Genomic DNA, 14,899 nt, shown 5'->3' on the forward strand with positions numbered 1-14,899 from the left:
ATAAAATAAAAGGCACTTTTTGGCTATGTTTTTTTCTTGCATAAATCAAAACAGGCGGATGGTGTTAAGCGGGAATTTAAACCTTATCGCCATCTACGTAAGGGTTGTTATTGATAGCGGCTCAATTTAAAATACTACACGATGTAGTGCATCGCCTTAAGTACAACTACATTTACACCAGCCACTTACCTCGTGAATTATACTAAACAAAATTTGCCAAATGGCTGATATTTTTATCTTACAAAAATTGTTGGGTCATCATGAAGGTGGTGTTATTTTATTAATCTCAAATACTTTGTGATAATAATATTCACTGGTAAGGGAAAGCTATTTTGGTATTAAGATAACCACTCTGATTTCCCATACTTAGGTCTCATCGCTCTAGGCCTACCTTTTATTAGACAGATTTTGCTAATTTATTTATGATTTTTTTTTTGTAAATACACTTCACAGTTACCAAAACGAAACATGATAATTTTATAAAAAATTATTGGCAAGTAAATATGTTTTAAAAATAAATAAAAATCATCATATAAAACTAACAAATTATATTATAACTAGCTGATGTGTACCCAGTGTTGCTGGGGGTTATTTTTGGGAGATAAACATATACATACCATCACAGACTCCTCTGTAGGCAATATACAATTCCGTAGTACATTATTTTAATTTATCTCATAAGGTTTAGCCGCAGTTTTTTTTATGACTTAATTACAAAACATTGACTTTCCTCTACTTTCTAGAAATATATAGATTTTTTTTTTAAAGCGGAGACGGTTTACACATAGTTCCCGTAAGCACTTAGGCCATAGGCCCATTGTGTTATCTCCCATTTTACCTCAATCCTCTAACAACAACGGTTCCATGATAACTCAACACAGTGATTATTCAACACACATTTAAAAAGTGATATAAAGTCATTAAAAAAAATTTTTTTTTAACCTAACCTAACCTACTTAACCCAGTTAAAAAAGTTTTTATTTAATCACTTTCCATGACTTTATATAACTTTTTAAAAATGTGATGAATTATCATTGTCCGACAAAACCTAAGCGATAGACAGCTTACTCTGAGGTCAGCAGATCTAGATGTTACCAATCGTTTAATCGAACTTTCTCGGTCAAATCGAGCTGTTTACTATGATCGCTCTTTTCGTGTAGCTGGCCCACTCATTTGGAATAAACTTCCCCCAGCCCTTACCAATATACAAAATTTGGCTGAATTTAAACGGGTTTTAAAAACAAAATTATTCAAAAAATCATATTTAATAATATAAAAATCATTTATATTCTCATGAATCTAAGCTTCTTTTCAATATACTCGTACTATAATAAGCCAGGTTTTGAAGTTTCCGGTAATTGTTTGGTTTCGGTTTCCTCCATATTGTACTTTTATGTTTAATGTCCACCTATTATATAATATTTCAATGTTTTCCTGTTTTATATAATATTTTAATTTTAAAGTTCTTATTTTTCGTGAACTGTTATTGTCTTTTATTGTTGTCCTCTACTAAAACAGCACTGTTATTGTTAAATTTTATTCTCTGCTTTTGTGTAAACCGTTTATTCTTTATTTCATATCATGTTATTAATTTTTTTAAAGGAACACAATAGGAAATTTTATTTTTAAGTTTATTATAGTTAAGCGCACTTGAAGTGAAACAACACAAAACTGCGCTATATAAATGCTAGGTTATTATTATTATTATTATTGTGATGATTTATCCGGTCACCGTATTATATATATTCAAACCTTCCGGAAGAAATTCTCTAAATGATAGTGAAAACAATATCAAATCGAAATCCATTGTGTAGTTTAGAAGTTAGAAGAACTAAGCGTACAAACAGACAGATGCGGATAGCGACTTTGTTTCATACTATTTAGAGATGGAGAATCTATGAAAAGCGTTCTTGAGGTGATTTTTATTAGCTTGCAGAATACAAATAGTGCGTACTACTTAATTTAATCACAAGTGTGTGGCTGTTATTTGAAGAATCTAAAGAAAAAAATATCGATGATATTTATTATTGCGCTCATTAAGAAATAAAACAGTTTTAACTATCCTTAATTTTGTTTATTGTAAAAAATCTTTCTACTTAAATTTTTTGTACTAATCATTATGTTTATGCGCCCAACCTCTTATAGAGGAGTGGCACGTAGTCATCATAAGCCGCCTGGAAGAAGTTTCCTGCTACAGGGTTACCAAGGTTGTATTTCTCTGCAAATTTGGCAATTGAAAATTTTCCCCTTCCAGCTCCACTCCTGAAAAGATAAATAAATAGTTAAGGACAATGTGATTATAATGTGTTTTCCGGCAGGGACCGTTTTTTAAAATAATACCATCAGGCTTTTTGAAATGGGTTCATAGAAAAAATAGAATATTATTTAAGAGTTATCAAGCATAAACCGGTCAGTGGTTGAGTGGGCATAGCGTTTGGGTCTCACCCGAGCGTCGCGTGTTCGATTCCTCGGCTGGCTAAGTCCTCCATCACAACACAAGCAACATTTTCGGCTTTCTGTGGTGGTAGTAGGAGATTTTCAAACATTGTTGGGTTATTCGTAACCCGGGAATGTTTGTCTTTCTTTTTATAAAAAAAAAAAAAAAAAAAAAAATATCTACTTCCAACTTTGTTTATGAATAATAATGGAGAAGATGTATAATTAATAAACAATAATAATGATAATAATCAATTGCTACATTTTCTCAACACTTTTGCAAACACAGTGAAACCTCAACCTATCGTTTTGAAGGGACCTGTTGAAAAAAATGATAAATACAGGAAAAAAATGGTTGCGGGAAATGACAAAAGCTATATATTTATGCTTAAATGTTCAAATTTAAAAAAAAAACGTTACTTATTTCACACACAACTAATTGTGATTATTAAAAAATATATTTTATTCGAAATATGTGTGATTTTAAGTTGAATCCGAAATTTCAAATATTTTACTAATGACAAGTTGAACCCTGATGAACTTTATAAAAGGGAACGGATTTCTGTTAGAGGATTGAGGTAAAATGGGAGATAACACAATGGACCTATGGCCTAAGTGCTCACGGGAACCTTACGTCAACCGTCGCCTATATATAAAAAAGGAAAAAATGATGTAAATTCGGGCCTGGAAGAAATAAACAACAACTAACTAACTTACTAAGCATCACGCCGTTTCCCCGCAGGCAGGGGTAGGCAGAGAGGACGGACCACCAAACAACTCGGTATTGGCACACACTCCTTGCCTCATTCAACTTCATACATCGTCTTATACATACTCTGAAATCTATTATTCTCTTAGACTCTTGACATGGCCCGACTCAAGTCTCTGATTCATGTCTTCCTCGGGCGTCCCCGACTTCTGCCACCATTCAAATTTGCATCGTATATTCTCGTTATGCTCCTTTCTTCGCTCATTCGCTCTACATGCCCAAACTATCTAAGCGTCCCTTTCTTGATCTTACTCATTACGCTTACATCAGCCTTGCACTCTTTGTGGATCTCCACATTTCTTACTCGATCATACATGGTTTTACCACACATATGCCTCACAGCGTATCACAAATAAACGATAAATGCGGGAAAACAATCATTAGAGGAACGATCGATCGAGATTTCACTGTACTCTATTATTATTATTAACTTTAACAAAATTAACATAAAAGAAACTATGAATTTGGCTATACATATCGGGTACATGTTGAAAAATATCTGAACAGACCTAGTAATTAACGCAATACCATGGCAAAATTGTTCAAAGAAGTAGGGAAAATGTATACCAAAATTCCAGGGACCTTATAAAAAAAAATTTACCACACTTCCACAGAACCCAATCGATAATCATTAAAATATGTATATCTTACTTATTGGTCAGCTTTCCCTCGGTGAATTCGATCTTGGCGGGCTGTTTGTAGACGAGGAAGACGTAGCGATGGAGGCCCGTGTCTTTGGGAGGCCCGCTGCCAATGTACTCCGACAGGGTGTCACCACTGGCAATGTCCTTCCCGGGGATGTTGCCGACCAGCCAGTGGTGCCACTCTCGGAATTTTGGATTCTGACGACTCGGCGCATCGGGGTCTGTTAAATAAAAAAAAATCGAACTTGAAAAAAGCCAACTAAATTGTATGTAGGTACCATAGATAATAGAAATAGAGAGAGATCGGGTATTAAGTATCGCCGAGCCAAACGACCAAACAGCATGAAGTGGCTGAATCAATGAAAGTCATGCGTTTGGTGTGTATATAAAATGTTTGTTGGAATTTGTCCATTTAATATAATTATTTCTATTGACTGAGCGTCCAGTTTTAACTCGACCGTTTGGCATTTTGTTTGTCTGTAAATTTGTTTGCATGCTCCACTTCCGTTTCAAGATAGTAGACATGCTGGATAGTGCCTTTTTGTCCTGCCACAGTTGGCACAAGCGTGGATTCTCCGAAATCGGAATAATCAATATTATACCAGCCTGAGAAAGTTTGATTGTGACGTTCCTTTGAACAAATTCAATAATTCCCTATTTAAAGTTAAAAAAAATTCACATAAAATGTAATAATGCGGTTTATAATTAAGCAGGTAACTTATAAATCTTATGATTTCAGAGGAAATTTTGGTTAACATTTATTAAATACTGTTCAAAGAACTACTATTATAAAAGCCACTGAACTTCTGACCAAGCATTGATGTCAGTATAGGTAATATAGGTACCTACTTCTCTTTAAAACATCTCCAACATGTATAGATGAACATGGCAACAGAGGTACTATTTCTGATTATGGCAGCTTTTGGCTTCAAAGTCAAAATTTTGTTGGGATTTGCCCGTCAAATAAATACTTACACTATAAATGAATTTGACTTACCAGTCATACAAAGGGTGTATAAGGCGCCTTCCTCTACATCCCAATCTACTGTGGGGGCTTCTTTAACTTTGGTAGGGGTCAGCTCATTGCCTTCCACTACCTCAACGGCATTCGGATATGTGACCTTCAATGGAAAATAATATTTGTTAAACGTTGTAACCAGAAACATGAGATTCCGGTCGAAATAATAACAATGAAAAATAAGAATTTATTTCAAATAACATAGTTGGTAGGCATCTACTTTAAAAAAAGAACTGCGAAATTTTCAAATTGATGAATTATTTTTTCAAACACAATAATATTATGTTCTAAATCTGAACAAAATTTAAAATATTAATGAGTTCTCAATCACAAATTATATTTTTGTACCTTTAAATATAAATAATACATCAACTTGTGGAAACACCGTGAATGAACAATGGAATGATTTTGCATTTATTTTTTAATTAGTTTTTACAAACCCACTTATTGGAGCCATTTCACTGTTTGATACGAACACAATTGATATCAAAACGAAAACAATAAACAAATACTCGTAATATAATATTATTGCTACACACTAATAACCTTCATTGTACAAAAAATTATTTTAGAGAAGTAGGTACCTACGTTCTTTTGTTATGTGAGTCACTATGTTTAAATGGTAATGGTTTTTCTTTAATGCAATTTCCTGTATATTTTGCTATAATGTAAGCTTGTATGGTATTTAACCTGTCCGGTGGTGAGTTTCTGGAAAGAAAACGGTCCCGCTGGAGGGAGTTTTTTCAACAATCAAAATATAGAAAAAAATAAATGCCACCTCGTAGAGTATAAAAAAATAAAAATAAAATCCTTAGAAACTAGCACGAAAAAACAAATACTAAGCTATTTAGAAGGAAAAAATAAAAACAATTTTGCAGAAATCGCCAACCATCGAAATCGGAGCAGATTTTTGTTTTTACTTAATAAAAATCAGATTCACTTACCACAATTTTAATGAAGCCAAGGGGGGAAGAACGACTTTTTATACACACTAACATATACGTATTATTATTTACACTTATACTATTGTATTTTCATTATAAAAATTTAACATAGGTATACAATGTATATGCAGTCAATAATTACGATAAAAATAACACTATTCTAATTATTATGTACACTATCTTAGGAATAAAATTGTCTTCACTAACTAATACTGCTTTTTCGTATGGTAGTCTTCGAAACATGGATATACGCAAAATGCAAGATTGCAGTCGGTGCACATATATTTCGTGTCACTTCTTTTTTGAGCTCGAACTGCTGTATGTCTACACACATGGCATTGTCGTTGAGTTCGCTTTCCTTGGGCTGCAGTTTCTGGTACAGGACGGAGAAAATGTTTTCCTAAAAGGCGAGTTGGTTGATCAACTACTCTCCTTCCTCCAGATGATGCCGGCCTTGGCGTGTGATATTTTTCGATCATTTGAGACACTAAGTTTTCCCGGAATTCGCTAAATGATAAAACCTTTTGCGTTTTCAAACGATGCAAAAAGAAAGCATTTAGTGTTCCAATGTCTATCAATCTGAAGAAAATTTTCTTATACCATTTTAGAGACTTCCTGGAACTGCTTGCGAAGCCCAATATGCGGTCCACTTTGTCAACAGCTCCCATATTCTTGGTATAATCTAAAACTACCTCTGGTTTTATTTTATTTTCTCCCGTGGAGAAGTCAATTTTATCAGTAACAATCATTGCATCTGTATGTATGTTACTAAGCATAAGGACATCCCTTTTATCGTGCCATTTCAGCGCCATGAGATTGTTCGAATTCAAAGACTTCATTTCCCCTTTTTTCATTTTCTCCTTACCAAATTTGGGCATATCTTTTCGGTTTGCTCTAGCCGTTCCACATGCATTAGTTTTATGTTTATGCAAGAAATCGAACAGGGCTGGACTTGTATACCAATTATCTACAAACATTCTGTGACCTTTTTCCAAATAATCTGCAAGCATAGTGGTAACGACTGATCCTGATATACCAATGTCGGGATTCATTTGTATGTCTGATTCAGAGCCAGTGTACACAATTACATCCAAAACATATCCGGTGAGTGCATCACAGTGTACAAACAATTTAATCCCAAATCTATGTCGTTTTGAGGGAATATAAATTTTGAATGAAAGTCTTCCCTTCCACAACAAGAGACTCTCATCTATGCACAGATTTTGATATGGGTAAAAAGTTGATTTGAAAATGGTCTTCAATGGTTCCAGAAGATTTCTTATTTTATATAATTTATCGGTTGTCGCAGTATCGTTATCAGAAAAATGAAGAGCTCGGCGCAAAAGAAAAAATCTATCTTGCGGAAATAATACTTTGAAAAAAGGTGTTTCAATTATTGGATTATTTGTCCAGTATTTCTTCAGCGAGTTTTTTCCCACAAGTCCCATAAGCATAATCGTGACTAAAAATGTATATATTTCAGCCTCCGTGGTGTCTTTCCACTTCATCATTTTAGACTTCAGAGAAATGTCTAAAGAAATTTTTGCAGCGTATTTATTTGTTTCGCTGACAATTATTTTTACTATATCAAGTGTGAAGAATAACTCAAAAAAGTCTATTTCCAATGAATTTTCACTAACGGGAATATTTGCTCTTATACCTGAGTTAGTTGAATCGAATTCATGAATAATGGGCGTAAACTTACCCTGATCCCATTTACGATGATCAACTTTTCTCTTTTTGGATGTTGAACAACTAGGGAAAGTTTCATCCCCATCAGATTCGTCGGATGAGCTATCTGAATGTATTGGCAAATCATAAAGATCCTCGTAAACATCTTCATCTTCACTTTCGATTAAAATGTCAGCAATGTCTTGTTCATTCAAAGGGTTAACCATTTTTTTATAAAAGTAAAATATATAAATTGAACTAGTTATCAATACGAATCACAAAGTCAAATCACAGTAAAACACTGTCCAAATTATGAATAACCTAAAATAATAAAATGTCAATGATAATAACACTTTGTAGTCGGGCGTTTCAAACAATAGACTCTAGCCTATAGCGGATGTTTTTCGCGATTAGCACAAAAATATATCCTCATCCCTTTCGTTAGTATCTGAAGAAATTTTTGAAGGGTAAAAGAAAATATCAATTAAATAAATTCCACTAAAAACACGTCTGTTTTGTAACTCTGTATATCATAACTAAAGCACGTGTATATTAGCGCCACTCTATCTTCACAAGTAACGAGTACCGGGAATACATCCAATTGCTAAACAATTTTTGTGTTATCTCTCATTCAGGAAATGATTATTGTCATAACATCCTCGGGATTATCTCATAAAAGTAAAGGGCCAATGAATTTATAAGACGCCATAAAAATATAATAGGTACTCATATTCCCAGTTCAACTAACAAACAATCTTTGAAATTTAACACGATAAAATTGCCTAATTATTACGCGCAATCTCTCATTGAGCTGCGCAAAAGTATGTGTGTACATAAAAGAAACAACGGCTTATCTTTTTTTTGTTACATGTGTGTGTAGAAACTCAGTGTCAAAAACTGTATTCAAACTGAAAACAAACACTGTCGGTACAATATATGTAATAAATATTCACATCCAAACACGTGAGGTAATTTTTAATGCAAGATGATTAGGTTATTCAGTGTAAAAACAAACAAAAACCACAAATTTCACTTCATAAAAGACGTCGCTCGCAAAAAAAATGTTGTTTACCACCAACTGCCAGACGGTGACGTCACGGAATATTTTAATTGTGAATAACTCCGTTGGTAATGTACCTAAATCGATAAAAACTTTTGCAAGTTATGACAAATTGTCCCTAGATAGCAGTAACTATCGGTTTTCCGGAAGAAATTCAATAGTTAATTAATTTTAGGCGCAACCGTACGGGTACGGTCATACTCCTTACGAGGATTTTTTTTCTCACCGTACCTGTACGGTCATACCACCGGACAGGTTAATAATATACACATAAATAAACCACTCTCTAGATCGATATCTTCGGGCTTTTTGTATGGCGCCATTTTGTCACCCCCTTAACCACAGATAAAACGGTCGTATGGTCCAGACAGGTAAATATATTGTGGACCATAAATAAATCTCAAGGCCATTTAAAAAAGTGCAAACATAGACAATATGACTGCACCCAGCTAACATCCTTCATTCGCTAGCTCAAAAAAATTATATTTTAAAAATAAAAATATTGGAATGCAGTTAAAGGAAAATAAAAAAAACCCACAGCTATGCACACATAAAAATATTTTTTATTTTCAAAAAGACAATGGATAGTAATACAAAACAGGGTCAGTACAACCGAAGTATTGAGCATTGATTTATCATTGAAGTAGAAGATAATACTAATATATCTAAACAAAACATGAAACAGAACAAGACACAGAAAAATAAAAAGTAACGGTCTCAACTAGGAATCGAACCCAGGATTTCTGTCTTACTGCAACAACTTAATAGGATTTAATTTGACCTTGCACAAAAATACAAGAATATATACACAAAATACATATTCAACAAATTTAAGTGTTAATTATTATTGCCACAGCACTAGAAGTTATTCAAATTCTCCTGCAAGGGTTTCATATAATTTCCACAGCTTTGTCGTCAGCAAACATCATGGAAAATGCTGGTTAAATCTGAATACTTACATGATGCAATTCTGGAGAGGTTTAAATGACCTTGTTTGATGTAATCGTGGCTTTTTTTAGCAGTTTTAGCATCCTAATACGTGGTATAGTATCGCGTCGGAATACGGATAGGTCTAAAAAGGAAAATTAATTAAATTATTAGCCAATGAAGTACATTCAGGAATTAGGAACATTGTATCAAAGAACGAGAGGTTAGTACCTGTATTTGACAACGGGTTCGGGTCCTTCTTTCAGTTGGTGGAGATAGACAGGATATTATATGATGACTGGAAGATTAAGCGTTGCCAAGCATTCTTTTTTAATCCCAAAAGTACCGTATTTTTGCTTTCAATTGCGAAATGACACACACAAACAAACGTATTTCTTGCTGCTTCTTGCTAGCACTGGATTATCGAATCCGTCTGAGCAACCTTTAACACAACACGGCATTAATTAATCACCTTGAAGAATTCTAGCACGCAACATTATTTTTAGATGGGTTAGACGATTTTCAAAATTCAAAATATTTACGCTAAAACACTTCAACTGACTTCAACTTCCGAAATGGCGTCTTGGAAATTACCGTTAATTTTTATCGCAGCATAACACATGCTTAGCTTCTCTTTCTGTTACACAAGTCGCTATGGTAGAGAGCGAGAGATCAAACTACAATTTTTGCTCTGAGCCAATGAGATCTGAGCTTTCAGCCACGACAGCTTTGTCTATAAGAATTTGGGTTGGGAATAACTCCTCCCATCAGGGTTACAAGGTCAGACGGGAGTTGTACGCCCCTGAATATACACAACATAAATAAACCACTCTCATACACAATGTCCAGAAACTCGTAGTACAAGCGGCAAACTGGTGAATCTATATCACAGAGAACCCAAGATAACTTGTGATCTAAGCATTTCAATTTTATTTTTAAACCTTTTTTTTGATCTAGGCTTTTCAATTTTTTTTCCTTTTTTCTTAGGGTTGAAAAAACTTTTGTAGCCGAGTCTACGTATCAAAGCTTTTTAAAAGACATTAAACAGCTGATATTAATGTCCTAGCTTCCGATTTTTTCAAACTTGATTGAAAAAATTTCAAGTTTGGACTCAATTTACTCGAAAACAAAAGCATAATAGTAATACATAATAATGTACCTTTATGACCGGTTATCATTGACGTCACATGCAGTAAAGTCAATTAAATGTACAATATAAATACCCAATGTGGTAATTTATAAAATAAAACCTCCAAATCAACAATGATACATACAATTATATAATGATACCTACATTAAAATAACAATCCCCCTTTTCAAAGTATTTTAATTTTTTACCTTGGCGATTTTTTCCGGCGCGACAGGTACCACATCGGGTACAACTTCATGATTTTGAAAACTTTTAGACACAGTCTCCGGCGTGATGGCAATACTCATTGCAATACATCCTGCGAAAATTCAAAAGCATATAAAGATTTACAGGAAAATATTGTATTATCTTTAACAAAACAACCATTACTTAAAAAAAACATCTCAAAACCCCAATGTAAAATGATGAATTTCAAATTAAAGAAAATATTTTTTAATTTGGAATTTTCACACGGTCGTAGAATAAAGAAGAAAACTAGAAGTCCCGACCAAACAAATTTGAATGGAAACAAATGTCACAATGACTTAGTACCATTTGGTTCAAGAACATTTTACAAGCGGTCTGTCTCTCTTACACTTGTCTAAAATCGTATATTGCCATCCCATTTGAATTTCTTGTTGAAACACAGTTTTGTATGTAAATATGGGCCCAAATTAGGCTCATATTTGGATTATGTAATTCTTTATTCTATGCCCACAGTGCAACAGGGTGCGGCAAATGTACAGGCTTTGTAATAAGAAATAAATTTCTAAGTGATACATGAACCGTCTGTGGGGCGGTTGCCATAATAATAAAAATATTAGGCTAATTAATATAGCACCGTTTTCATGAAAAATCACCTCAAATCATGCTGTGATATCATGTTTCCGCACAAACAACTTGTACAATATGAGTCAGTTATGCATTCACACCCAAAATCGAACAAGTATAATGGAATATTGATTGTTATTTCTAACAGAAGTAAACAAAAACCTACATCCACCAGTATGTTCCCTCCAATCAAATTAAATTCTCACTGCATTGAACGGAATATTAATTCTTTTGTTACCTGTCGATTCTTAAAAATTATAATTGTATATTTTTAAGCAACTGTTATCAAATTAATTGATATTTTATCAGCGCGCGACAGTTGATTATTGAAAGCCCGCCGCCAGCCCGGCCCTATGCTAGCTATGCTTCCGTTTTGAATATTTCCAAGACAGTATCGGGCCGGTGCCGATCTGTGTTTGCCACCTGGCGTATTTATATTGCCATACAAATCAGCACCGGCCGAAGAAAACCAGCCGGTAAAGCTATTGTGTCTGTCAGCACGCCAAGTAAGGAATAATTGTCTTGAACGACAATAGTAGTTGGCTCGATTCAGGGGTTAAGGCGTTAGGTGTGATTCAAACACTTATCCAAAACATCGCTCAAGATATTTAAATAAAAAGCATCAAATAAAAACATAATTAATATTTAATAGTAGTAATTTTGTACTAAGAAAATTGATACTACTATTTTTGAATTTGCACAGGCAGTTGGTTTGGCACATCAATTTGTTTGCTTTTGGGAACAACTCATGATCTCATAGAAATCATTGTATCTCCCTCACTGTGATGGTGAGAAATATTATCTAAACAGTGTTAGAAAAAGAAAACACCACGCTTTATATTCAATTCCAGAAGTTAACTACAGAATAATTAAAATTTATACCTCTATTAAATCAAAGGTTCCGTACACAATTTGAGAAAAAATTATTAAATTTTTTTATATGAACCGACACATAAGTGAGGTGGCAGTAATGTTTATAATACATCCGTCTTGTTAAATATGCTATTTTTTTTCATTATGAGTAATTTTAGTTCAGTGTTTAGACAAAAAAAATAAGTTGATTCATTTTTTTAACTTTTTATGTTTGATTTCTAAATTTTAATATTTTAAAAATTATATATTAATTTCTAATAATACAATTTCCAAGCGTATTTCATCACCTTTCAAAAACAGTTGTTGGTTTTCGGATATATTCAGAAATATTAGATTTATTTGGATTTTATTGCAAAGCGGAAATACACACAATTCTCTGACTTTCTGACAGCGTCTTTAAGAAATATAACAGTCTTCTTATATGCCAGAGGCATGATGGGTTAAATTTATCATTGCTAGTATAAATCTGGTAGATTCAAAAAATATATGGATTTAAAAAGCAGTTTGATCTTTATTTCCGCCCTTTGACTGTAAAGTTCAGTGTGTTTCTAAAGAAAATAGTTAAGAATAATATATTTTATGTTATACATAATATTATTTAAATTTAATGTTAGTCATTGCATATATTTGTTTAAAATAATGTGGAAACAAACCTGTGAAGAATACAGCATTGTATATCAAATGGCGCATCTTGCTGAGAGAATGCTAACAGTGTATTCAACCAGTACCTTCTTCAATGACAATTCCAACCAGACTGGGCTATGTTGAATAAACACACCACTTATACTTGGCTGTCCATGTGGTTAAATCTCAGATTGTTATAAATCTCTGGAGGATGCAGCACAACTATGAAAATATTTTTAAATACATCATTTTTTTATTACCACCAGCTGGGCTATTACATGTTGAATTTTTTTTTAAAGCAAAAAACGTCTAGATATGCACAACAGGAAGACAAAATAATTTATAATGCAAGATGCATAAATTGCAGAAAAGAATAAAAACATTAATTTTATATATATGTACTATACTGATTCTAAAACACAACTGCAAACACCACTGAAGAGACGAGCCGATAGAAATGTTTTGCTGTCCCCGAAGTAAGGTAAAATTTATCTTACTTCGAGTGAAATTGATCAAAAATTTTCGAAATTCTTTCTTTCAGTAACTTTTTTTGTTATGTAAATACCACACAAGAGTCCCAATTGCTCCAATCCGTATGGAGCCAGTGAGACTATGGAATCCCCAATTGGAGTAATTTGTGAGGCTGAAGGTAGTGGGGAGGGGGAGGATATGGGGAAGAGGAAGGTGGGGAAGTACCTGCATATTCAGATCTGGTCACCAAATACAAGGACCACCAAATGGATGGAAAGATACTCTCAGTATCGACTGAGAGTATATTTCAGCAGTGCAGCGTTCCCATCGAAAATTTATTATAAATCTGAGTACCAAAACATTTTTTAACCTTCCACTTCCCCATCTCCACCCCCACCTACTTCCCTCAACTTGACAGCATAAAATGGGACATCATTACACACAGCCAATTCTAAATTATTATAAATAAATAAATGACCAATGTACTTAACACATTCTCCATAGCTTTTTCATCCCTGGCCTAACTGCACAGTGGTTAGTTGTTTTATTAAGGTGGATGTATAACTGTGAAATTATAGTTAAGTACACAGTTGTTTCACAATGTCATTAGCTGCTATGTACATAAACAGGATGGTGATTGGCAATAAAGAACACCAAATTGTTCTTATTATTGTTTTATTACCACCTTAAATAATAGGCACCTACATATACATTTGTATAAAGGTCGGTTTATTGCCTAGCAAAAGTTAGGACAGTTTTAACTCCGTTTTTACCGTGTGACATGAATTATGAAATCCTGTTCGATAAGACGGTTGACTGGTTAAGGGCTGGGTTGACAAATGCGTTGGATTTCCACCCAAGGGGATGTGGGTTCAATTCATCTCTTTGCTAGGTTTTTTTTAATGTGAATACTGCACAATATTCGCAGCTGCTCCTAACAGTCTGGAGCCAGTGAGACTATGGCATCCCCAATTGGGGTATGTTGTGAGGCTGAAGGTAGTGGGGAGGGGAAGGAGATAGGGAAGAGGAAGGTAAAAATGTACCTCACTATTAAGATCTGGTCATCTAACACGGCTAAATCCATTTCAAGCAACGTTTCTGATTGTTGGTCATACACCGGGGCGATACTGAGAGTATTTTCCACTCTGCAACGTGCCGCAAATTTGCTGCATATTATTTTAAATTACTAAATTGTGAAATAACACAAATTAATCTAAAAAAATTTACTTGCACCCCGGGATTTGAACCCGCGACCTCCGCATTGCTAGTCGAGAGTCTTGATTTTTGACAAGAGAGTATAACCTCAACACAGAGTATAAATATTATTCGTAACCAGGAATGTTTGTCTTTCTTTTTTTTCCAGAATTTAAAAACATACTTTTCCCATGGGAATGAAATTTTTTCTATGATGATAAGCTGCCTATGTCACTTCCCAGTCCTCCAACTATCACCATGCAAAAAATCACGTCGATCTGTAGCTCCGTCACGACATGAAAGAAGGA

At 33.9% G+C, this 14,899-nt stretch overlaps 1 protein-coding gene across 2 annotated transcripts; it reads right to left on the bottom strand.

Annotated features, from left to right (window-relative positions):
* Positions 1–2,065: 2,065 nt before the first annotated feature.
* On the bottom strand, positions 2,066–13,088 carry LOC149419007 (protein D2-like). Of its 2 annotated transcripts, XM_089638027.1 has the most exons (5): positions 12,956–13,088; positions 10,808–10,917; positions 4,847–4,970; positions 3,857–4,070; positions 2,066–2,262 (listed from the first exon to the last, which is right to left on the bottom strand). In XM_089638027.1, exons 1-5 carry the CDS (start codon positions 12,990–12,992, stop codon positions 2,124–2,126), a joined length of 624 nt encoding a protein of 207 aa, XP_089494153.1. In that variant the 5' UTR covers positions 12,993–13,088; the 3' UTR covers positions 2,066–2,123. The 2 variants fall into 2 exon arrangements, with proteins under 2 accessions (XP_089494153.1, XP_089494154.1); XM_089638028.1 differs by lacking the exons at positions 10,808–10,917; positions 12,956–13,088 and adding an exon at positions 5,812–8,802.
* Between the last annotated feature and the right edge of the window lie 1,811 nt (positions 13,089–14,899).

The sequence above is a fragment of the Hesperophylax consimilis genome, chromosome 12, assembly GCF_061612785.1.
Source record: "Hesperophylax consimilis isolate HC1 chromosome 12, BYU_Hcon_1.0, whole genome shotgun sequence".
NCBI lineage: Eukaryota > Metazoa > Arthropoda > Insecta > Trichoptera > Limnephilidae > Hesperophylax > Hesperophylax consimilis.